The 22,340-nt window shown below is 47.1% G+C and overlaps 2 protein-coding genes across 3 annotated transcripts; one reads left to right on the forward strand and one right to left on the reverse strand.

Moving 5' to 3' along the window:
- Positions 1 to 1,676: 1,676 nt before the first annotated feature.
- On the forward strand, positions 1,677 to 18,149 carry WRAP73 (WD repeat containing, antisense to TP73). Its single transcript, XM_058039374.1, has 12 exons — positions 1,677 to 1,757; positions 2,789 to 2,941; positions 3,454 to 3,570; positions 9,833 to 9,905; positions 10,717 to 10,820; positions 11,603 to 11,689; positions 12,213 to 12,347; positions 12,434 to 12,511; positions 13,757 to 13,862; positions 14,334 to 14,459; positions 15,195 to 15,386; positions 16,930 to 18,149. Exons 1-12 carry the CDS (start codon positions 1,689 to 1,691, stop codon positions 17,037 to 17,039), a joined length of 1,350 nt encoding a protein of 449 aa, XP_057895357.1. The 5' UTR covers positions 1,677 to 1,688; the 3' UTR covers positions 17,040 to 18,149.
- Positions 17,791 to 21,621, reverse strand: TPRG1L (tumor protein p63 regulated 1 like). Of its 2 annotated transcripts, XM_058039376.1 has the most exons (6): positions 21,418 to 21,621; positions 21,234 to 21,325; positions 20,491 to 20,667; positions 19,811 to 19,964; positions 18,922 to 19,147; positions 17,791 to 18,742 (listed from the first exon to the last, which is right to left on the reverse strand). In XM_058039376.1, the coding sequence occupies exons 1-5, from the start codon at positions 21,619 to 21,621 to the stop codon at positions 18,953 to 18,955; spliced, it is 822 nt and encodes a 273-aa protein (XP_057895359.1). In that variant the 3' UTR covers positions 17,791 to 18,742; positions 18,922 to 18,952. The 2 variants fall into 2 exon arrangements, with proteins under 2 accessions (XP_057895359.1, XP_057895358.1); XM_058039375.1 differs by having other exon boundaries at positions 17,791 to 19,147.
- Between the last annotated feature and the right edge of the window lie 719 nt (positions 21,622 to 22,340).

The raw sequence follows: 22,340 nt of genomic DNA on the forward strand, positions 1-22,340 counted from the left end.
GGTGAGAAATTTGGGTTTTGGGGGTTTTTAGTGCGTTGTGGATAGGAGCAGTGTGAAAAATGCGTGTATTTTATGATTGGCTTTTTGCAAATATTAAAGTGCATGTTACATGTGTTGTGTTAGTAATGCTGTATTAATTCTCTTAAGTAGCGTGTTAAATGTAATTTCAGGTTATATAAAAAATGTTAAAATAGAAACTGTGCTATGTGGGATACTTTTTTTTTAAAGAAAGCACTCACAGTGACACAGCAGCCACAGGACACCTGAATCGTTCAGAGAAAGAGAATTTATTGCTCCATTATCAAAAAGAACGAACTTCTTCCCTCCTTGAAGGCACCGCTAGGATTCAGAGGAAGAAGCTGACACTGACCAGACAGAATCCTGTCTTTGAATGGAATTTATGCATCACTAATGAGGTGTATGAATATGCAACAGGCTGTTGTTTTTGAGGGTGAATCCTCTGTTAACGTGGGTCCTTTTTCAGGCTTATTTTGCCCAGAAAGAGGTACCCGGACTGTCCCTATTTCTTTGTATTTGTTGTCTCATATTGTCTCAATTCAATTTGTCCAAACTATCATTACTCTAATTGTATTACTATTTTTGTAACCATTTTATGACTATTAAACTTTTAAAATTTTAAAAACAAGTGATTGGCGTTTTTCACAAGCAAGATGGAGGGCACAGGGTGTTGTCCTGGGTTTCTTCATGCTTCTTCTCCGTGGGTTTGGGTGGCATTTTGTAATTGGGTAGAAAAGTCCCCATTGCAGCTCTGTGGGATCAGTTATTGGGTTAAAAGGGGAAATAATCCAGGTGTCAGCTCTTTATTGGATAGTCTAGTTTTAAAATACTTTGTACCAAGAGATTTTTGGCCATTTTGTGCCTTCTAATGAAAAGCTGCAGAACTCACAGCAGTGAGACTGTTTTACTGATAAGAAATAATAAACACCTGAGTGTGAACGTGAACTGCTGCCTCAGTGCCTTCATCCAGACCCAGAGAAATCCACACCTGGGGTTATCTGGGATCTGCCCCTCCCCTAGTGTGCCTATATTTATTTATTAATTGATTGATTGATTCCAGTCAGTTCACATCCTTTTGGCTGGGGTATCTCTATTCCAATTACTAGTTCCTCTGTCCCCTCCATATTTATTTATTTATTAATTGATTCCAGTCAGTTCACATGCTTTTTGCTGGGGTATCTCTATTCCAATTATTAGTTCCTCTGTCCTCCCCGGGGAATCTGGCGGGACATCCCACCTGTGCTCCTGTTGCTGTCGGTAATTAGCCGGCAGTAGTGATTAGCCCGAAGGGCTGATTAATTAGCCAGAAGGGCCGGTTAATTAGTCAGGGCTATTCCATGCGCGGGATGTTGCCCGCGGAAAGGCGGCAGCTAAGGGAGGGTTCCCTGAGGATACGGAGTGGAGGGGGAGCGCGCCCATCAGCTCATTAACCTCGTCGTTACGCGGCTCATTAGCGGCTCATTTGCATACCAATGCGGCTCGCGCGCGCCTTTCCCGCGCGCTTCCCGCCGCCGGGCGCCCCCTGCCGGGCCGGCGCGGGGACCACAACTCCCGGCGTGCCCCGCGGCGGCCCCTCCCGCGCGGCCCCGCCCCTTCCGGCGGGCCCCGGCGGAGCGGAGCGGGGCGGGCGGAGCGCGGCGGGTTCGAATCCCGGCGGCGCCGCGCCCGCCATGAACTTCTCGGAGCTCTTCAAGCTCTCGGGGCTCCTGGGCCGCTTCTCCCCCGACGGGAAATGCCTGGTGAGTGCCGGCCGTGCGGCCCGGCCCGGGCCGGGGCGGTTGGCGCGGCCCCCGAGCGGCCGCTGCGCGGGGCCCGCCGGGCTGAGGGCGGACGCTGCGGGGCAGCGATGGAGCCCCGGAGCCGGCGGGCCTGAGCTTTGAGGCTGCTGCCGGGAGGCTTTGAGGCACGAAGGGTCACCACCGGAGAGATGAGTTAGGTTTAATTAACCGTAATCAGTTAGATGAATGAGTACTTTAAATTATGTAGTACCTGAAGGGAGCCTACAGGGAAGATGGAGGGGACTTTTAACAACGGTTTGGAGAGGCTGGAGGAGGAAGAACAGCTTCAAACTGCCAAAGGGCAGGGTTAGATGGGATATTGGGAAGGAATTCTCTGTGAGGGTGGGGAGGCCCTGGCACTGGGGGCCCAGAGAAGCTGTGGGTGCCCCTGGGTCCCTGGCAGTGTCCAAGCCAGGTGGGACAGGGCTTGGAGCAGCCTGGGACAGTGGAAGGTGTCCCTGGATGGGTTTTAAGATCCCTCCCAACCCAAATCATTAAGGGATTCTATGAAATAAAATAAGTTGTCAGACGGAAAGTAATTTTTTAAAACTAGAGTTATTTACCCGGCAGTGATGGAGTTGAAGATTCTATCACTACTCTAAAACCCCCTTTCCCCCTGGGCTAGTTCTCACTGTAGTTTGCAGTGGAGCTCAGTGCAACAGAATAGAACAGAATACAGAATCCTAGACTGGTTTGGAGTGCAAGGAACTTTAAAGCTCATCCAGTCCCACTCAGGGACACCTTCCACTATCCCAGCTTGCTCCAAGCCCTTTCCAACCTCACCTTCGACACTTCCAGGGATGGGGTGCCACAGCTTCTCTGGGCACCCTGTGCCAGTGGCTCAAGACCCACAGGGAGGATTTTTATTTTTTTAAACACAACATTGATGCTCTCTGAGCTAAACCTGGCATCACAGCGAGCCTGGCAGGGACAGCCCTGGTGCTCCATGCAGGATCCTGCCCCAGCTCAGCCCTGTCCCCATTCCCCCCCAGGCCTCGTGTGTGCAGCACCGCTTGGTGGTTCGGGACGCCAGCACCCTGCAGATCCTGCACCTGTACACCTGCACGGACCAGATCCAGTACATCGAGTGGTCCTCGGACTCGCAGTTCATCCTGTGTGCCATGTACAAGCGGGGCCTTGTCCAGGTGAGCATGAAAGCAGCACAGGGCGTGTGTCCTGCTGGGGTTTGGGTGTGATGGGAGTGAGAGCTTAACGGCCAGCACTAGTGTGAGGCTTTGCTGAAGCACCTGATGTTATTGGTAACACAGTTTGAGGATAGCCAGGATTTTGAAAGCCACGGCAAAAAACTTGGTTTGAAAAAGAATATTTCAGATAAAAATATCTAGCAAAACAAATCAGAATTGGAGATTGTCTTATGAAAATAAATAACATGCAAGCTCGTTAAGTGAGCTAAACCTGCTTAAACATTGGATATTCAGTATATTTATCACAGAAAAAAAAATCCAACCCCTCATCATTTGCCATTTCCACGAGCACACAAAGCACGGGACTCACTTTTGCAGCGGGATCCAGCGCCAGTCCTTCATGGCTGGGTGCTGCTGGGATGCAGGAGCCTGTTGCCAGCTGCAGGGAATCCTGCTGAGCAGAGCTCTGGCTGAGCTGATGCTGCTCTGTGTGTGCTTGCTCCCTGCCCCAGGTCTGGTCCCTGGAGCAGCCGGACTGGCACTGTCGGATCGACGAGGGCTCCGCGGGATTGGTGGCCTCGTGCTGGAGTCCGGACGGGCGTCACATCCTCAACACCACCGAGTTCCATGTGAGTGTGCAGGCAGGCTTGCTGCCCTCGGTGTCAGGTGTTGCTGTCTGCCCTCTGCCTCCTAAAATAACCCAGAGCCCTTAAAGCTGCAGCGGTGGCGGAGAGCAGGGATGCAGCTCTGTACTCCTGTGTGCAACTCCGGGTTAGTTCCAGGTTAGGTGTTTGTTGTTCCACTAATATTTTGTCCTCTTCTGATGAGAAGGTAGAAAATGGACACTTATGTTCTAAACCACACAATGTTACCTTCGAATTTATCCTAATGTTTTTGATTTTCATGGCATTCATCACAACAGTCCTAGAAATCCAATATGTTGCTTGCACGGTGAGAGAAGCCCAGGATTTCTAGTTAAAAACCCAAACCATAAACATTTCAGACTGATTTTAAATTAAAACTTACAGCCCTATTGACCTATGAGATTTAGATCCAGATCCTGGAAATATTTTTCCAGTTGTTTTCCAGGATCTGGATCTAAATCCAGAGATTTAGATCCAGATCCTGGAAATATTTTTTCGAGGAGCCAAACGGCTGGTGGAACTTGTGAAATTAAAATTATAACACCTTTAATGCTTGTTAAGACCCATATTGGGGAATGCTACTAATGTAGAATCCAAATTGGTTTGTGGATGGTCAGTTTGTTGGAAACCTTGTGGATTCTGACTTTTCCACCTTTTGGATTGGAGCTGATGATTGCTGTTATTGAGTACAACAATGAAGGGTCAGAAAATAGCCAAGAACAGCATGTGAGACACTTAAATTTTGTATTTACTCTTTCCAAACGTGTGGAAGGGTTTTAGGTGACAGGATCTTGTGCCATAACACTGGTTTAGCACAGAATTCATGTGCTGTAATACAAAATTCCCCAAGAATTAGTTAGTAAGATATTAGGATATCCTAAAATTGTTGATAGGATATTGCTGTGGACTCTGCTGTGTTTGTGTACACTCACTCCCCCATCCCTCTAGACAGGAGTGATAAGTTTAGACCTTGGTATTCCCAGGCGAGAATTGCCCTGATAGCAGCAACAAAAATTAAAAGCAAGCTCAGAATTCCAGCCTGGAGGCAGAGCAGCCATCCCTGCTGGCCAGGCAGCAGCAGAGGAGGCAGAGCTGCAGGCTGGGGCTGTGTCAGGCTCCCAGAGAAGATCTCGTGGCACGTGCATGTGGGGGTGGACCAGGGAGGATTTATTGCCTCCCAACAGAACTCAGTTTGACCTTAGAGGATTTCATTAAGCCTCTGCCAAGTTGGCATCTGTGTTGGGATAAGTTTCCTTTCCAGCTGTAAACAGGCTGCTAAATTAGCTGTTGTCAGACAGCTGCCAGGGCCAGGCCGTGGTTGGAGCTGTGTTTACTCCCTCCCTGCTGAATCCACAGTCTGGGGGGATGGATGTGGGCAGGGCACAGGATATTTAATATCAATGTCTTATCAAATCCTGTGATACTCTGGAGGGTTTGGGGGTTCCCTGTCAGCTCAGCTGGGCTTTGGTCACTTCCAAACAGCACCAAGTAACCACTGGTTATTCCTCAGGTCAATGTGTGAACTCCACTGAGAGCTCACAAGGAACTTTCTTAATCCCTGAGGAATAAGAAAGGTTTTTTTTTTAAAGGTTATGGTTGGGCTAATTTCTTTCTAGCAATCTGTACTTACCAGTGCTTCAGAAAAATCATTACAGAATCCCAGAATAGTTGGAGTTGGGAGGGCCCTCTGGAGATCATCCAGTCCAACAGCCCTGCCAGGACAGGGTCACGTGGAGCAGGTGACACAGAAATGCATCCAGGTGGGTTTGGAATGTCTCCAGAGAGGGAGATTCCCTGCCCTCCCTGGGAAGATGTTCCAGTGCTCTGCCACCCTCCATGGAAAGAAATTCTTCCTCATGCTGAGGTGGAAAACTCGTGTTTTAGTTTATGGCCGTTACTCCTTGTCCTGTCACTGGCACCTAAAAAAGGAATCTGGCACCATCCTTGACACTTGGAATTCATCAGCTAATTTGCTAATTAAAACTAATTTCTTTGTGATCAGTGTTCCTCTTCTACTGAAATCCACTCTACATTCTCAGTGTGTCCTGTGGAAGATGTTGAACCCCATGTGACTCCTTCCAATGCCAGAATTTACAGGCACAGGTAGAGCTTAACCAACAGCTGCAGGTAAAGGATCTGAAGGAAGAGGATTCTCTTCACATTTCTGCAAGTGCTCAAAGCCAGGGTTTTGGATCAGCCTGGCCTAGTGGAAGTTATCCCTGCCCATGACAGGGGTGGGATAAGATGAGCTTTAAGGTCCTTTCCAACCCAAGCCATCCTGGGATTCTCTGCTTCCTCATGACCCTCACATTTTGGGATAAATAGCGTGAAGATGTTCTGGAGTGTTTCTCTGAAGAGCTGTGCTTACAAACAACATGCTTGGTACTTTGTCTCATTCCATGTCAAGTCCTCAAGCATTAAGGAGCTTCTCTGGGGCTGCAGCAGCAGGGAGAAGTGTGTGTGTTTCTGTGTGTACCCCAGCTAATCCTTGGTAACTGTGCGTGGCTGCGTTGGCTGAAAAATGCTTCCTGGCGAGGAATGTGCTCTGAATAATCTTCTGAAATCCAGTGCTGACAGACACTGCTATGTAAGGGGGCTGAGTGACCCAGTCAAGTCTGGGACAAGAGTTGACAGTCATTTGAGCTGTAGGTTGTTTAAAAGTGTGTTTTTGTCTGCTGAAAATCACCAGTCCTACACCTGCCTGGAGCTGTCAACATCGGGCCGTGGTCCTGGTCGCTGTTTATCACGTTACCATCTAAATACTTTTTATTTCTCAGCTGTTTTTAGGCTATTTTAAAAATGCTTCTGCTTTTGGTTTGGTTTTTCCACTGCAAAACAACAGCTGAAAACTTCTCAGACACCATTATTGTGAGGATTTGAGTTTGGCAACTCCACTCAATCTATGCTGAAGAGAAGGTATCCCCCAAAAGGAGCAGTGGAGAAGGGCTTGCTGCAGACTCAACTAACCATGGGCTGTTCTCCTTCTATAAAAACAATTGTCCCTTCTCCCTGAATTCCCTGAGAAAGGCAACGAGCAGCAATGGAAATTTCCTGTCATTTTTGAAGCGTTTGGTTTCTTTTCTCACCCTCTGTGTTTGGTGTTTCTGTTGCTCCTGATCCTGTCTGCAAGCTGTGACATAATCCTTCTAATCTTCTTCATCTCATTTATGTTGGCAACTTAAATGAGCTTGTGGAATGTTCCAGGTGGGAATATGAAGGTTTTCCCTTTCTGTCACAATTCAGTTGTAAACACAACGTTAAGGGAAGGGGGTGTGAAATCCATACATTAAACACACAATGTGAGTTTCTCTGTAGGAATGTCTGAGTGGGCACAAATGGAACAACAGAAAAGGATCCTGCTTTCAGGAAGCAAAATGATTTGGTTTTAAATGTTCCTACCACTAGACCAAACCATCCAGTTGTGTAAGTTGGATGAGAAGTTAAAATGGAATTATAGAATGTGTCTGTGTGCTTCCCTCTGAGCCTGCAGCCCTTGGAACAGACAGAGAACAGCAGGATGAGAGGACACAGCATCAAGCTCTGCCAGGGGAGGGTCAGGTTGGACATCAGGAGGAATTTCTTCATGGAAAAGGTGGCCAGGTGCTGCCCAGGGAGATGGGTGGTGGAGTCCCCATCCCTGGAGGTGGCACTCACTGCTCTGGGCTGGGTGACAGGGTGGGGATCAGGCACAGGTTGGATTGGACTTGGTGATCCTGGTGGTCTTTTCCAACCTCAATGAATCTGTGAACAGAGAAACAAGATGATTCACAGGTCCCTTCCTGGCTGTGATTCTGTAATCTTGTTAGATATTAAAGGTGTGTTGTGGCTGATAGATGGAGTGAAGATGAGAACTTTGCTTTTCAGACACTTAGAAGCATCTTTAGTTGTAGTCTGGGTTTTTGCAGGTGTATTTTTGTGCGTGTGACTGTGCTACGAAACCTGTGCTGGCCTCCTGAGGCTTGGAGCAGGCAGTGTGGTCCAGGATGGAAGTGTTTGATGCCCAGCAGGCCAGGGGAGCTGTTCCTGAGGCCGAGTAGCAGCACTCAGATGCCTTTGTCAGGAAAAATGATGATCCAGCCCTGAGCATTCGAAGCCTGCAGCTGCTAAGCCTGTATTAAGTGGCTGGAGAATGTGTGCTGAGTGTTTTGCTGAGGGGAGGCAGGGCAGCCAGTGCATTTAGGGATGCAATTAATAGTCCCCAGCAGCATTTCAGTGCTGCAGTTGCTGCAGAGGAATGTGTGGAGGCATTGTGTTGGTATTTTTAAAGTAAATCTTGCCTGAGGAGCAGACTGACAGCGCTGGCTCTGGGTGGCCGGAAGTGAGTGGCCCCAGGGTCATTAATCAATAAAAGTTGATGAATGTTCATCTCATGGGTTCCTCCAGGAGCTGCTGAACTTAGAGGGGGAGGTTCTGCCCCTCTGCCCTGCCCAGGTGAGACCTCACCTGCCTCCAGCCCTAGAGTCCCAGCATAGGAAGGACCTGGAGCTGCTGCAGAGAGGCCAGAGGAGCCCCAGGGTGACCAGAGGGATGGAGCAGCTCTGCTGGGAGACCTGGAATTGTCCAGCCTGGAGAGGAGAAGCTTTGGGGCAACCTCATTGTGGCCTTCCTTACAGGAAAGATGGACAGAGACAATTTCCAAGGCCTGGAGTGACAGGGCAAAGGGAAATGGCTTGCCACTGACAGAGGGCAGGATTAGGTGAGATGCTAAGAAGAAATCCTTCCCTGTGAGGTTGGGCAGAGCTTGGAGCACCTTGGTCTACTGGAAGGTGTCTGTGTCCATGGCAGGAGGTGGGACAAGATGAGCTTTAAGGTCCCTTCCAGCCCAAATCATGCTGTGATTCCATGGAGAAAAATTTCTGTGTTACTTCTTCAAATCTTAGAGGTTTCCTGATGTGTAAGGCAGAAGGGTCTGTTTGGGATTCCATGGATCTCTGATGGGGAGACGGTGTTTGTTGGGATTCTGAAGCTTGGTTTGAACCCTGTAAATCCCTTGAATTCTGCTGCCCACCAAAACTGATCATGTCAGCAAGGGAAAAATCTCCAATTTCTGTTGCAACACAGAGCCTGCAGTGTTACCAGAGAGGCACATCCTGCTGCTCCCTCAGCATCCTGTGTCACCATTGAGCAGTGCCAGGTCCTTCAGGGAAGGAAAAGCAGTGTTGAGGACAAACCTGCAGAAAGGTGCAGGAAAACCTTCCTCCTGAGACTGCTGGGGTGTGGGAGGAGGAGCAAATGGGCACAATGCTGCTGTTTTACATCAGATCAGAATGAATTTTGGTGTTCAATAATTCAGGGGAAGCTTTGTGATAGGAGTTGCTTCACTGGAAAAAGTCCTACCTGTAGCTGTTCCTTGGTGCAATAAAATGCAGGAAAGCACAAGTTCAGAACCTGAGTGTGGAAACATTCCTTGCTCCAGCTCCAAATGCAGAGGTTCACGTGCCATCCTGGTGAATGCCCGTGTGCCTGGGCTGCCGTTGCTAAGGGAGAGGGAGTATTTGTTTTTAATTGGGTAATGTGCAGATGGCAGGGCAGAGCCTGCAGTGCAGCTGTGACCTTGGGGAGCTGTGGGGAGGCTAGCTCTGCCTTGCTGCTTGTGGAGGCACAGTTCTCCAGAAATCCCCCAAACACCAGTGTAAAGCCTTTTGCTTTGCATAGCAGGTTTTGGGTGTCTGGATTTTTCAGTAATTCTGTAAGGGTGCCTGAGGAGGGAAGAGCAAAACATGAATCAGCCATCAAAGCTGAGGGTTTCTAAATGTTAAATTCAGTTCAATGTTCATACTTGATAGCCTTTTCCCAAGGATACAGTGTTCTGAAGGGGCTATAACTTATTCATTCATAAAGGCAGGAAACTCCCAATCTCTCCTCCAGATTCTGTGATGAATCTGTTTTTCCAGCTTCACAGTGACTCTAGCACAAACATCTTCCCAATTTACTGCCCAATGTCAGGAACTTCAGTGTTTGTGAAGAGCTTTTCTCCATATCAGTGCTGTGAATTTTGTATCCCCATCTAGAGTACTTGTGTAAGTTTGGGTAAATTCCCTTCTAACTGCCAGAAATTGGGACATAATTCCTCATAGCTGCTTCCCAGGTCATTGTGTTACACAAAATAGCTGCAGAATTAATTAATCACAGAAGTTTCATTGATCCACTTTGTGTTGCTGAATTAGGTTGATGTTTTCCTGTTAATTGTTATTTTTTTTTTTAATCTACACAATTTTTTTTAATCTGCTCCCTGTCTCTGTGCCAGCTGCGAATCACGGTGTGGTCCTTGTGCACCAAGTCTGTGTCTTACATCAAGTACCCCAAAGCATGCCAGCAAGGTAAGTGTCACACACCTGGCTGGGAATTGTCCTTTGATGTGGCAGAAAGGGGAAAAAATGCTTTTAATGTGATGACAAACCCCGTTTTTGGGAACAGGGTCTGGTCCTGTCCCTTCTGAGCAGCACCTGCAGCCAGGTTGTGGTGTCTGAGTGAAGGATTCCAGCTGATCCATGTGCCTGCTCTTCACATGTGCATCTGTGTTGTGTTTGCCTCTGAGGGATCCTTTAAGACATTAAATTATGCTGGATGTGCTCACCATAAAACACATTAATCCAAAGTGACTTTTGTCATCTTCTGCATATGGAAAGGCTGGAAAGGGAAGCTTGTGTCAGGGCTGTCAGACCACATGGATGTGGTGAGCAGTTCCCTGCCCAAGGCTTGTATCCCAGAGATGACAAAGACAATTATGTATTCCATGCAAAATCCAGGAGGATGGGGAGCAATGCCTGGGAGTTGGTGGAGACCTGATGGTTGCATAACTGATCCATTTAGCCAGGCTAAATGAAGTGGTTATTTGAAATCTGCTGGGTTTATATAACAACTGTCAGTGGTTAGATGTGTTTTGAAGCACGCTGGAGCTCTGCATCCTGAGAAATTGTACATTCTGAGCTTAAAAATTGCTGACACAACGAATCAGTAACACTGTGCTTTGCCTTGATTAATGTGACCTTCTGTGAAGAGATTCTGCCTCCTCTTTTTAGCTCTGCTTTGAATTGGGAGTAACTGTGCCTTGCTGGAGACTCATCAGCTCTTCTGCCTTGTTGTCTGATTTCTAATTAAGCCAGTTTTAATGAATCTGTGCCGTGGCAGGGGTGGCTTTCACCAAGGACGGGCGCTACATGGCTGTGGCGGAGCGCCGCGACTGCAAGGATTTCATCAGCATCTTCGTGTGCAGAAACTGGCAGCTCCTCAGGGTAAGCTCTGCCTCTGCTCTGGAGTTCCCTGCACATTTGTTCTCTATTCCATGAGAAACAGTGAGAGCTTGGTACTTGGGACATGTGGTATAAACTGTTCACACATGGGATCAGTCCATGGAGGGTGGCATTGGTCACGGGCTGGATCTGGGCAATTAAACCTCATTAAGAACTTGTCTGTTTGTGTCACCTCTAATTTGGGAATTCTGAGCCTCACCAGAATCTTACAGGAAAAAATTGGGGGAAAAAAAAATTTGGGAAATAGCCCTAAATGTTTGTCATGTTCATTAGAGCTTTTCCCTAATGAAGTGGAAGCTGTGGCTGTCCCATTCCTGGAAGTGTCCAAGGCCAGGTTGTATCCCCATCCCCAAGTTCCAAGATGGAACAACCTGGGATAGTGGAAGCTGTCCCTGTCCCTGTAAGGTCCCTTCCAGCTCACACTGTTCTGGGGTTATGTGATCCTGCACTTGCTTTAAGACAAGGAATTAGGCTTCCTGGATTTTTGACTGAATCAGTGTAACTCATTTAATTCTCTTATGAAATGCTGTTCATTTGAAGGTATAGAAACTTTCTGCTGTTCTGTAGAGGGGATCAAAGATCCACTGAATGCAGCATGTGTTATTATAAGAGGAAATATTTTGGTTGCTAGTCTGGCATACAAAAAGCTCTTTTGTGTTTGTGGTAGGCCTTGAAAGGTTAAAGCTGAACATTCTGTCAGCTTAGATGCACCAGGATTTGTTGACATGTTTCAAATGGTTTTGTGGTTTCTCTTTTGTGGGCAGCATTTTGACACTGAAACCCAGGATCTATTTGGGATTGAGTGGGCTCCCAATGGCTGTGTGCTGGCAGCCTGGGACACGTGCCTGGAGGTAAGAGGAAAAGCAGATTATTTTCTTGAAGAGCTCAAGTTGGTCTTTGGCCATCATGTATAAAGCAGTGACTGAAATAATTAGTGTTTAAAATGTTTCTTTTGAATACAAAAGAGTGTGAGTCCAGCTTTTGTTAAATATTACATTTGTGTTGGGGATGTGTGTCCTTGCAAATGGATGTGGCTGTTCTTTAAACTTTCAATGACAGCAAATTATTTCTAATTTATCTTGCAAACAAATTGTAAATATTGCAGAAGCTGCTATTGAAATAATGAAAGAATAATGGAAGAGTGTAAGAGTTTTGTACAGCTTTACTGACATTGCACTGCACAGTGATTTTACAGCTACTGAAAGTACTCATCCAAAAAGAGAGCAACGAAGCCTCTTAACTCCTAGATAAGAGACCATTTGTACCTTTGTGTTTAACTTGCATGTTAAGCAGGCAGAGTTTGGCAGGATGATTTCCCTGCCTGTGGTTTTCAGCAGCATTGCTGGATTTGGGGGTGGCTGTGCTGTGTTTCAGTACAAGGTGCTGCTCTACTCCCTCGACGGGCGCCTGCTCTCCTCCTACCGTGCCTACGAGTGGCCCCTGGGCATCAAATCAATTGCCTGGAGTCCCAGCAGCCAGTTCCTGGCCATTGGCAGCTTTGATGAAAAGGTGAGAAGTGTTTCCTGCCTCTTTTATGTAAATAATTTGGAGAACTTTGCCCTAACAGTCTCCCCTTGCCACGTTTCCTGAGCCAGGTGCGTATCCTGAACCATGTGACGTGGAAGAAGATCACAGAGCTTGAGCATCCAGCAGTCATTACCAACAAAAAGACTGTAAGTGTGGATCCTAAATCCATGGAGACCTTAGCAGAGCTTGGGTGATGCTGTTTGTATCTGAAAGATACTCATTAATCCATTTAATTCTGGAGACTTTTCTTTTTTGTTCCTGCCAGGGCTTGGGAAATTGCATGGCAACCTGGGCACGTAACAAAAAAGGGGAATCCTTTCAGATTTGATGGAATATGTGTCTATGATCATCTCTCTTGAGCTGTAATGATTCTGAGATGCTCCTGCCACATGCCAGTGTATTTGGGGTGTAGGTGGTGGCTGCATTACAGATACAAACTGGAAAACTGAACAGGAGAGATTTGTCTCAGCTTTATACAATTCCTAACTTTAAACAGTGCTGGAACTGGATTGTGTTTAGATTTTCCATCCTGTGTGGACAGGCTCATCCAGCTCACCTAAAGGGCATTTCCTGGAACATCTGTCAGCATTGATTTTTATCCTTTATACCTGTACCTGCAAGGCCTGACAGATTCTGGGCTGTTGGCAGCAGGTGCAGAGCTGCTGTTCCCAAAATCCCGAGCTGATCTCATCCCTGGAGGTAATGAGAACAGTGTGTGGTGCTGTTTGCCATTGCAGAGGGACTGAACAGACCTCCTGGAAGAGTTTGTGTGTGGATTGTAAGCCTGCAATATTCACATGACTCTGCCTCTTAACCAGAGGCCAGGCACGAGCCATTAAAGCACCTCAGCAAAGCTTCTCATGGCTGAAAAATGCCTTAACTTCCAGTTAGGTGTAAAATATGTCATGGAAAACAAATGGAAATAGCTCTGTTAATCTCCACTACACAGACAGGAATTGCAGTTGCTGTGTTTTATCCTGGTGCTTGTGTTCAGCAGGCACACTAAAATATTTTTGCTATTTTCCTTCTGCAGTGCTGCACTTTGTTTGTGGCAGAATCAGATGAAAGATTTTGGGTTGTAAAAATGAGATTCATGTTCCTGCTGTAATGGGGATGATTTAATTTGCTGTCAGAAGTAATAAATGAGGTGCACTCCTTGGGGCTTATTCTCTGGAGTGTTTTTCCTCATCGTGGCTCCAAATAGCCCATGATTCATTGGGAATACTGGATTTCAGATCTGCCTGCTGAAACCCTTTCCTCTGTGGATGAACCAGGGGATGCTGAGGTGTTCTAAATGTGCAAATGAGCCAGTGGGATGTGGGTATTTGGTAACAGCCCATGTTCAAACTCTCCAAGGCCCTTCTGTAGAGCTCTCACTTGTTTCTTTGTAGATTGTGTATAAAGAAGTGGAGAAATCCCCAACTCTTGGCACAGAGAGACTTTCTTTCCCTCCAACAAGAGCATTGGCTAGTTCTCTCTTCAGCACACAGAGTAAATGTAAGCCAAAGTTTACTCAAAACCAGACACTTGAGTTTGCCTTGGGAAGTCTTTAAATAAACATTGTAGGTGAACTCTGCCCTTTGGATGGTGGGACAGATCCTCTGGATGTTCTCTAGGGCAGTAAAAATCAGTCTCAGTGTTTGTGGCACTGTAAATCACCTTTGGTTAACAGTGTTTGAAATACTAGTTAGAAGGTAGGAGAAAAATTAAGCTCTCCTCATTTTCCTGATTTAATCTCAGTCTTGCCTGAATTTCCAGCCTTTCCTTTTCTGTAGGAGGGCAGGAATAGTAGTAGGGTGGCTGTGTGAAGATGTAGTATCTGAAAACAATTGAAATTTTGATTGGAACATCTTGGAGAAGAGTAAAATATGGTCCTATCACTTCAGAGCTGAGGGGTTTTAACAGTTGGATATAAATGCATTGTCCATCCAGGCTCACTTAGTGAAATACTTTTATTTCCTGTTCCAGATGACATTTGCCAAGTGCCAGTTTCTTTAAATTACATCAAACCAGTTGCTGACAAGGCAAATCCCAAAGTGGGAGTTGGGATGTTGGCCTTCAGTGCAGATAATTGTTTCCTGGCCACCAAAAATGGTGAGTTCCAACTGCCCTGCCTCAGAGGGGAAACCATGTGGGGCATGTGGGGCTTTCCTTAGCAGAAATGATCCCTTTGCACTATAAAAAGAGTCATGGCCCTGTAAAATCAGCTCTGTTGTGAGATGTGTAACTACAGAGGAATCCCAGCCTGTCTTGTAGTGTGTGTTAACTGTTGGGAGCTGCCAGAACTGCTGGTCAGGGCTTGAACTCAGCCTTGGCTCTGCATTTAATGAAAATTGTGGGGTTTTATATTTCTTCAAGTTTGTGTGAGCACACTGTATTGAAAAGGAAACAAATCTTCCCACTTACAGGCTGGGTCTCTTAAAAGACAGAACTCTGCACAACCTATAGCAGGAGGAATTCTGACTTCCTAAGCAGTGAAACTGTTGAGGAATATTGAAACTGTTTCGCTATAGTGAAACTGAGTTCCTGAATAGCGAAACTCATGGAATCAATGTTCCATTTTTCCCTTTGGTCCTGAGGGGCTGTTTGTGCCTGGATCAGGTGCAAAACCCATCAGACAAATGTGATAAAAGCCAGGGAAGGACTGGGAGATGGACTAGATCACTTTTACCTTTTTTTTTGCAATATTTCCTGAAGGTTCAAGTGGTGCTAACCCCGGGGCGTACCTAAAGATCTGTGTCGTACGAATTAGTCCCTGTGCATTTAGAAAAAAACCACATGTGATCCTTTTATCCTCCAGCTATCACACCATTGCTGTTTCCCCTGCAGACAACATTCCCAACGCTGTGTGGATCTGGGACATCAGGAAGCTGAAGCTGGCAGTGGTGTTGGAGCAGCTGTACACCATCCAGTGCTTCCAGTGGGACCCCTGCCAGCCCCGGCTGGCTGTGTGCACGGGCAGCAGCAGAGTGTACCTGTGGTCCCCAGCTGGCTGTGTGGTTGTGAAGGTGCCTGGGGAAGGTGAGCACACAACCTCCCAGCAGCTGCTCGCTTGTTGGAGCCTTGGCTGCTGAGAGTTTGAGGCTTTCTGTGCTGGAAAAAGTTTCTCCCCAAGAGAAAACCGCATTTGACCTGAGGCTGTGGAGAAGCGTCCAGGATGGAATGATGGATTAATTTCCTCCTTTTTTTATTTCCTCCTCTTTTTTATTTCCTCCTTTTTTTATTTCCTCCTCTTTTTAATTTCCTGCTCTTTTTAATTTCCTCCTTTTTTTGTTTCCTCCTTTTTTATTTCCTCCTCTTTTTAATTTCCTCTTTTTGTTTCCTCCTTTTTTTTGTTTCCTCCTTTTTTTTATTTCCTCCTTTTTAACTTCCTCCTTTTTATATTTCCTCCTTTATTTCCTCCTTTTTTATTTCCTTTTTTATTTCCTTTTTTTATTTCCTTTTTTTATTTCCTCCTTTTTTATTTCCTCCTCTTTTTAATTTCCTCCTTTTTATTTCCTCCTTTTTTATTTCCTCCTTTTTTTGTTTCCTCCGTTCTTTAATTTCCTCTTTTATTTCCTCCTCTTTTGTTTCCTCCTTTTTTTTGTTTCCTCCTTTTTTTTGTTTCCTCCTTTTTTTTGTTTCCTCCGTTTTTTAGTTTCCTCCTTTTTTTATTTCCTCCTTTTTTTATTTCCTCCTTTTTTTTATTTCCTCCTTTTTTTGTTTCCTCCTTTTTTTTGTTTCCTTCTTTTTTATTTCCTCCTTTTTTGTTTCCTCCTATTTTATTTCCTCCTTTTTTTATTTCCTCCTCTTTTTAATTTCCTTCTTTTTTGTTTCCTCCTTTTTTTATTTCCTCCTCTTTTTAATTTCCTCCTTTTTTTTATTTCCTCCTTTTTTTTATTTCCTCCTTTTTTTTTTGTTTCCTCCTTTTTCTTTTTTTTTTTTTTTTTTTTGTTTCCTCCTTTCCTTTTTCCTCCTTTCCTTTTTCCCCCTTTCCTTTTTCCCCGTTCTTTTTTTTCCTCCTTTTTTTCCATGGGTTTAGGTGGTTTTGTGGAATTGGATAAAAAAGTTCGCATTGCAGGGCATGGGTAGTTGATTATTGGGTTAAAAGTAAAAATAATTTAGATGTGATTTCTTAATTGGAGAGTTGATCCTTAAAAGGCCTTGTAGACAGAGAGAGACACAGCTCCATTTTTAGTTTGTTAGAGTGAAATGCTGTGGAACTCAGGGTTTGTAAGACTGTAACAGAGATAAGAACTAACAACCATCTGAATCCCAACAAGAAATACCATCTCACAATTTAATCCCAACCCTGACAGAAAAGAAGTAAAGAATCTGGAATTGGTGAAAAATAATATTCTGTTTATAAACTGATCTGAGTGTTATCCTGGAAATGGCTCAGGTGTGTTCTTGGAGCTGTTTAAAAATGGGTGTTTTCACTGTCAGGAAAAGAGGAGCTCATAGTGAGACACAGGAAATGTCTCAGGGACAGCAGGGATTTATTTGTGTGGCTGATTCCAGCTGCCTTTTCCTCCAGCAGGAGGATGAGCTGCCAACTTGCTGACACACTGATCTCTTCCTGCAGGTGACTTCCAGATTGTGTCTCTCTCCTGGCATTCCAGTGGGGACTCCATGCTGCTCCTGAGCAAGGACCACTTCTGTGTGTGTTACTTGGAAAGAGAAGAGGTAAAATAAAAGAACTAAAATGCATTAAAACTGCTCCCAAGTCTGAGGAAGAAAGAGGAAAGGAGTGCAAAACCTGTTGCCCAGTCTGAAGTGTTTGTATTTATAAGTTATTTATTGGAAGGAGCTCCAAGCTCAGTGTGTGAAATACTGTGACTGCATTTGAATGAAGTGATGTAGCAAGTGCAATGTAAGGAATGAGTGTTTATTGCAAGAAAACCTGAACATTGAGGGAGTTGATATTTTTCAACTCTGAACCCTTATTTTCTAAAACTGTAGCTCTGTGTATATATAATGTATAGCTATTATTTAAATTTTCTATTTCCAATAAATATTTTGATAGTTACAAACTATAAACCTGCACCTCTGCACTTGAAAGTCTGTTTCAGTGTGGTCAGTGATGTGATGATGTATGATTTATCCCAGCACAAGGAAACTGTTACTTGCACACAAATAATTTTGGGTGACAGTAACTGTGCTTGGGCCAGCGTGGATTTATTACATGGAATCTTTGCCAGAGGGATCACAATTTGACACTTCAAGATGCTGAATTAAAGGTAACTGAAATGGGAATTTTGTCCCAACTCTGGTGCCCAACAGGAGTGGATGGTTTGGCAGGGAAGGAGCAGCTGGAATCCTTCCTTGTTTTCCCCTGTATCCTTCCAAGGAGGGAACCTCTTGTTCAGGAATTTAGTGGATGTTTTTAATTTTGTTACCTAATTACACAGCCTCAATCTCCAGAAAATGAAGAAGAAATACCAAGTAAGAGTTGAAATTTTAACTTTACTGCAAGGTTAATGAAAATTGAACAGGTAACTTAAAAAACACATGGAGAAGCTTGGAAAGCTGGAGTCAGGACTGACTGCAACAGGAGTTTCACAAACACTCACCTACATTAAGATCAAAACCACTGTGGCACAGTGTTCATCCAGCTCTGAGGAAAGAGCATGGAGAGAAGGTCATGCACAAAGAAAAAGCTTGTTAAGAGTCACCTCCTGAGCAATTACAGCTGTAATCTCTCCTGAATGTCATCCCTGGATGAGAGGTTCAGTGCAGGAATGCATGAATCAAGGCTGACACACAGTGCTGAAAGTTTTCTCTGTCTCCATTAAAAAGTCCTGGTCCAAACTAGAGTAGATTTAAGAAAAATGGCTAAGAGTATCAATCTAACCAAAATAGAATTCCTTTTCAGTTCTACAAAGAACAGCTTTGAAGGCAAATGTGTTTGTGAGGCTTTTGGCAACGTTCTCTCACAACAGTCTTTATTCTGTGGCTGCAGCAAAGAAACAGAAGTAGAGAGGAAGTTCCAGTAAGTTCTTAAAGGGATTTTTACAAGAAGCTCAGAAATGCATATTGAGTTCACAAACTGCTGCTGAGCAGGTGGAACAGTGGCAGCTTTAGCAAAAGCTAGCAAATACTGCTAAAGACTGACTGACAGCTTTGGAAATTCCTAACAGGCATTAATCAGAGCTCTGAGATCATGGTGATTGGAACAGCAATTCCTCTTAAACAACACAAGGGAGTCCCAAGCACACGACAGGATTTGACACTGCACACAGGGATACAGCAGGGCTGTGGCACCAAGGTCCTGCTGTGCTCTGGGGGTTTCAGCAGGTTCAATGGCACCAACTGGGGGTTTCAGCAGGTTCCAGTGGCACTTGATGGACTGGGAAGAGCAGGCTCTGGGACACAGAACACACCATGGCTCATTCACCCTGCATAAGGACCAGTGAGGGCTGTAAATCAGGTACAAAATACAAGGCTGGCACCACCCTGTGCTTTAAATTCAGCCTGTGCCTTCCCCAAACAACCTGTGAACTGTCCTACAACGTGCCCCTTTCTTTTCCTTTCCTTTATCACGTGCTCTGCCCTCAGCACCCTCTCCCCAACTCACTTGCCCTTGAACAGGTGACACACAAGGGGGTTTAAAATCCAATTTTGCCTCTTGTCATGGAGTAGCCCAGCTTGGCCTCGTTGTTGATGAAGGACATGAGTCCCAGGTAGGTCTCGATGAGGATGGGCCTCTCCAGCACCAACACCCCGTTAGCACTTCCTGGCACTGGGCCCTCCTTGTGGGCTTTCTTCACAGCCTGGATCAGCTGGGTTTGAAAGTTTTCCAGCTGGAAGAAAAGAAATCACCTTGCTTTGGCATTGTTTTACAAGCTATTAAGCAGATAGGGAATGGTGAAGGATTACCATTAAAGCTGTCAGGGCTCTATGGGCTATGATAAGTCAAGGTCTGATATTTAACCTCAGTGATTCAGTTAATTTCACACAGGACACTTAAACAGGGTAAAGATTTATCAGTGACCAGCTGTTTATTTCTGACTGTGGTTCTGCCCTGCTCACTGATGTGTTATGCTTAATAGTGTTCTAATTTTAGGCAAACCTTCAGAGGGAAGCGCCAATTACAAAAAGAACAGAGAACCACCTCAGTGAAGGTTTTCATTGAGCAATTAAACTGTCTGTTAATTAGCTGGCAGTCCTAGATTAAATATCCATCAGCCTGTCAGCTAAGTAAGAGCACAGCCCAAGATCCATTTTCTTTTGGGCTTTACAGGACTCTGCACCTTTGGAAGTTTTGGCTTCCTCTGTGTTTCATCCAATTATGGCTGGCTGGAAAAAGTGGGTGACGGGGCCACCTTGCAAATCAAAATTTGGAGTCTGGGGAGATAGAACTCCCAGTTCCACCTGTGATGTAACTGATTTTGATTAATTCACGTGTTGTGTTGAAGTTGTGTCTACCCTGTGAGCTCAATGAGGTGCCTGGAGCAGCTCCTTACCCGGCACAGGGACGAGATCTTCTCGTCAGCATCAGCCATGGGGTGCTCGGTGAAGGTCACGTAGGGGATGTTGGTGGACCAGGGGTTCCACCTGTTGATGAAGGAGGCTCGGCTTTGCTTGTCCCACTGGATGCGGATGCCGACGCCTTCCCTCCTGCCAGTGCACGATGAACACGGTAAAACTTGGCTTTGAACAAGGTTAACTAAAAATGTTGTCTGAAAAAGACTTGCTCTTGAAATAGAAGTGACAATAAATTTTACTGAAGGAAAGAAATGTAGTAATTCGGGCCCTGGGATGTGCAAAGGGACATTCTTATGAGCTGAGAGGAAGAAGGAGAAGCACCTGGGACACCCTGGCCATCCTTCACAGCCTGTGACAGCCCCTGTGTCCTGCCACTCACAGCTTTCTACTCATGCTGAGGTTATTACTACTTACTGCATTATGTAATGGTGATGAGTTTCTGCTCCCAAATCTACTCCTCTTATCTTGAAAGTCCTTGAGCAATTTGCTGTTAGTACAATTACTCACCACCCCAGCAAACCAGCAGCTACCCTGAGGAGTTGTAGTAAAGCTTCAGGAGTTGTTTGCAAAGTTAAGCAAACAAAAGGAAGAATTCTCACACCATTCCTGCGGTCAGGCTGACAGCTCAATCCATTCCAAATAACCTGTGGCTGCTTACTTGTTGAGAGATTTGGGTGGGAACACAAACTCCCCCACGGAGATGGTGTCCACAGCACTGAGGGCAATCCTGGTGACATGCTGGCACTGCAGGCTGATGAAGTTGTACTTGCAGACCAGGAGGGACCAGTCTGTGATGAGGACAAGGCGCTCCTTCTCATTGTTCCAGTGATCGATTCTGGGGAGAGAGCACCGCTGAGTTTAAGTGGTTTTGACTCATGGCTAGGAACACTCCAGAGCTTGGCAGAAAGGAGAATTGCTGAGGAGAACAAATCTGAAGTCTTGGTGACGCTGTATTTTGTGTCACTTTGCTTGGCATCTGCAGGGCTGATGCTCTGTGCCCTGCTGCACACACGGGGCTTTGACTCGGTTTGTTGACGCTGTGCCTGTGCTTTACTGCAGGAGTGGGACTGGATTTTGTAAGGGGTTAACTCAGGAGCGTTGATCTGGAGCTGAAGGGCTGGATTATAAAGAAATGGCTGCAGCCAGCCTGGGCTGGAGTGGGTTCTCTGTGGGACTGGATTTCATAAGGGGTTAACTGGGGTGTGTTGGTCGCGATCTGGAGGGCTGGGTTATAAAGCAATAATGAAATAATGATGGCTGCGGCCAGCCTGGGCCATGGAATAATATTCAGCGGGTTTAATACCGAATAGCGCTGTGGGCTGTGCGGCTCCGGACCAACCCCGCGGGGCCAAGCTCTCACCTCCCCATCCCAATCCCATCCCACCCCGCCGCGGAACTCACTCGGTGAGCAGCCACACGCTCTGCACCTCCCCGTCCTCTGCGGGCAGCACGACCACGCGGATCTCGCTCACCGCCTGCTCGATGGTGCCGGGCTGCGGGGGGACAAGGCAGAGAGCACAGGGCAGCGGTCAGGGCAGGGCAGGGCAGTGCCCGCGGCCGCCCCCGCGCCGCTCCCGATGCGCACCCGGAACACGAAGTACTGGCGGAGGCGGCCGGCGCGGCCCGCGGTGCGCACACTGAGCGGCCGCAGCGTCTGCCGGGCCGGCGGTGCCGCGGGCTCGAAGGGCGGCCCGGCTCCCCCCGGCACCAGCGTGGCGGCCCCGGGGCTGCCGGGGCTGCCGGGGCCGCCGGCCGGGCCGGACTCGTCCGCGTCCCGCAGCTGCAGCATCGCGGCGGCGGCGCCGGGCGGGCGCTCCGAGCCTTCCGGGGCGGAGTGGGGCGGGCGGAGCGCTCGGAGCCGCCTCTCGCTCCGCGCCGCGCCGGGAGGCGGCACTGCAGCCTCGGCCGGGATGCTCGGCCTGGACCCGGCACTGCAGCCTCGGCCGGGATGCTCGGCCTGGACCCGGCACTGCAGCCTCGGCCGGGATGCTCGGCCTGGACCCGGCACTGCAGCCCTGCCCGGGATGCTCGGCCTGGACCCGGCACTGCAGCCCTGCCCGGGATGCTCGGCCAGGATCCAGCACTGCAGCCCTGCCCGGGACCCGGCACTGCAGCCCTGCCCGGGATGCTCGGCCTGGACCCAGTGGGATGCGGGATGAGGCCCTGGTATCGGGTGTTGTCGTGGTCACACAGCGATGGCTGCTGGGGCTGTCGCCATCACACACCCGGGGCTGTACAAAGCAGTGGGTGCTGTCATTGTCGCTCGCTCAGAGCTGATTAGGTACCAGATATCGTCACTGTCACATGGCCAGGGCTGTGTCAGGTGCTGTGACCATCGGACGCTGGGTGTACAAGGTGTCAGGTGGTGTCACCACCACACTGGGTGTGGGTGGTGGGTGCTGCCACATCCCCTGCCCAGAGCTGTATGAGATACCCATGTCATTGCTGTCTCACACCCGGGGCTGTACAAAGCAGTTGTTGTGAGATCTTCTTTGATGAGGAGGCCTT

This window comes from Melospiza georgiana, chromosome 22 (genome assembly GCF_028018845.1).
Source record: "Melospiza georgiana isolate bMelGeo1 chromosome 22, bMelGeo1.pri, whole genome shotgun sequence".
NCBI lineage: Eukaryota > Metazoa > Chordata > Aves > Passeriformes > Passerellidae > Melospiza > Melospiza georgiana.

What these genes read in the sequence shown, in the direction of transcription:
- TPRG1L (XM_058039376.1), bottom strand. Translation starts at nt 21,621, where the DNA reads ATGCTGCAGCTGCGGGACGCGGACGAGTCCGGCCCGGCCGGCGGCCCC. An exon ending in GCCAGTACTTCGTGTTCCGG is followed by an intron (nt 21,326 to 21,417) that starts GTGCGCATCGGG and finishes GTCCCCCCGCAG; the next exon opens with CCCGGCACCATCGAGCAGGC. An exon ending in AGATCTCGTCCCTGTGCCGG is followed by an intron (nt 19,148 to 19,810) that starts GTAAGGAGCTGC and finishes CTTTTCTTCCAG; the next exon opens with CTGGAAAACTTTCAAACCCA.
- WRAP73 (XM_058039374.1), top strand. Translation starts at nt 1,689, where the DNA reads ATGAACTTCTCGGAGCTCTTCAAGCTCTCGGGGCTCCTGGGCCGCTTC. An exon ending in GAAACTGGCAGCTCCTCAGG is followed by an intron (nt 10,821 to 11,602) that starts GTAAGCTCTGCC and finishes TTTTGTGGGCAG; the next exon opens with CATTTTGACACTGAAACCCA. An exon ending in TGTGAAGGTGCCTGGGGAAG is followed by an intron (nt 15,387 to 16,929) that starts GTGAGCACACAA and finishes CTCTTCCTGCAG; the next exon opens with GTGACTTCCAGATTGTGTCT.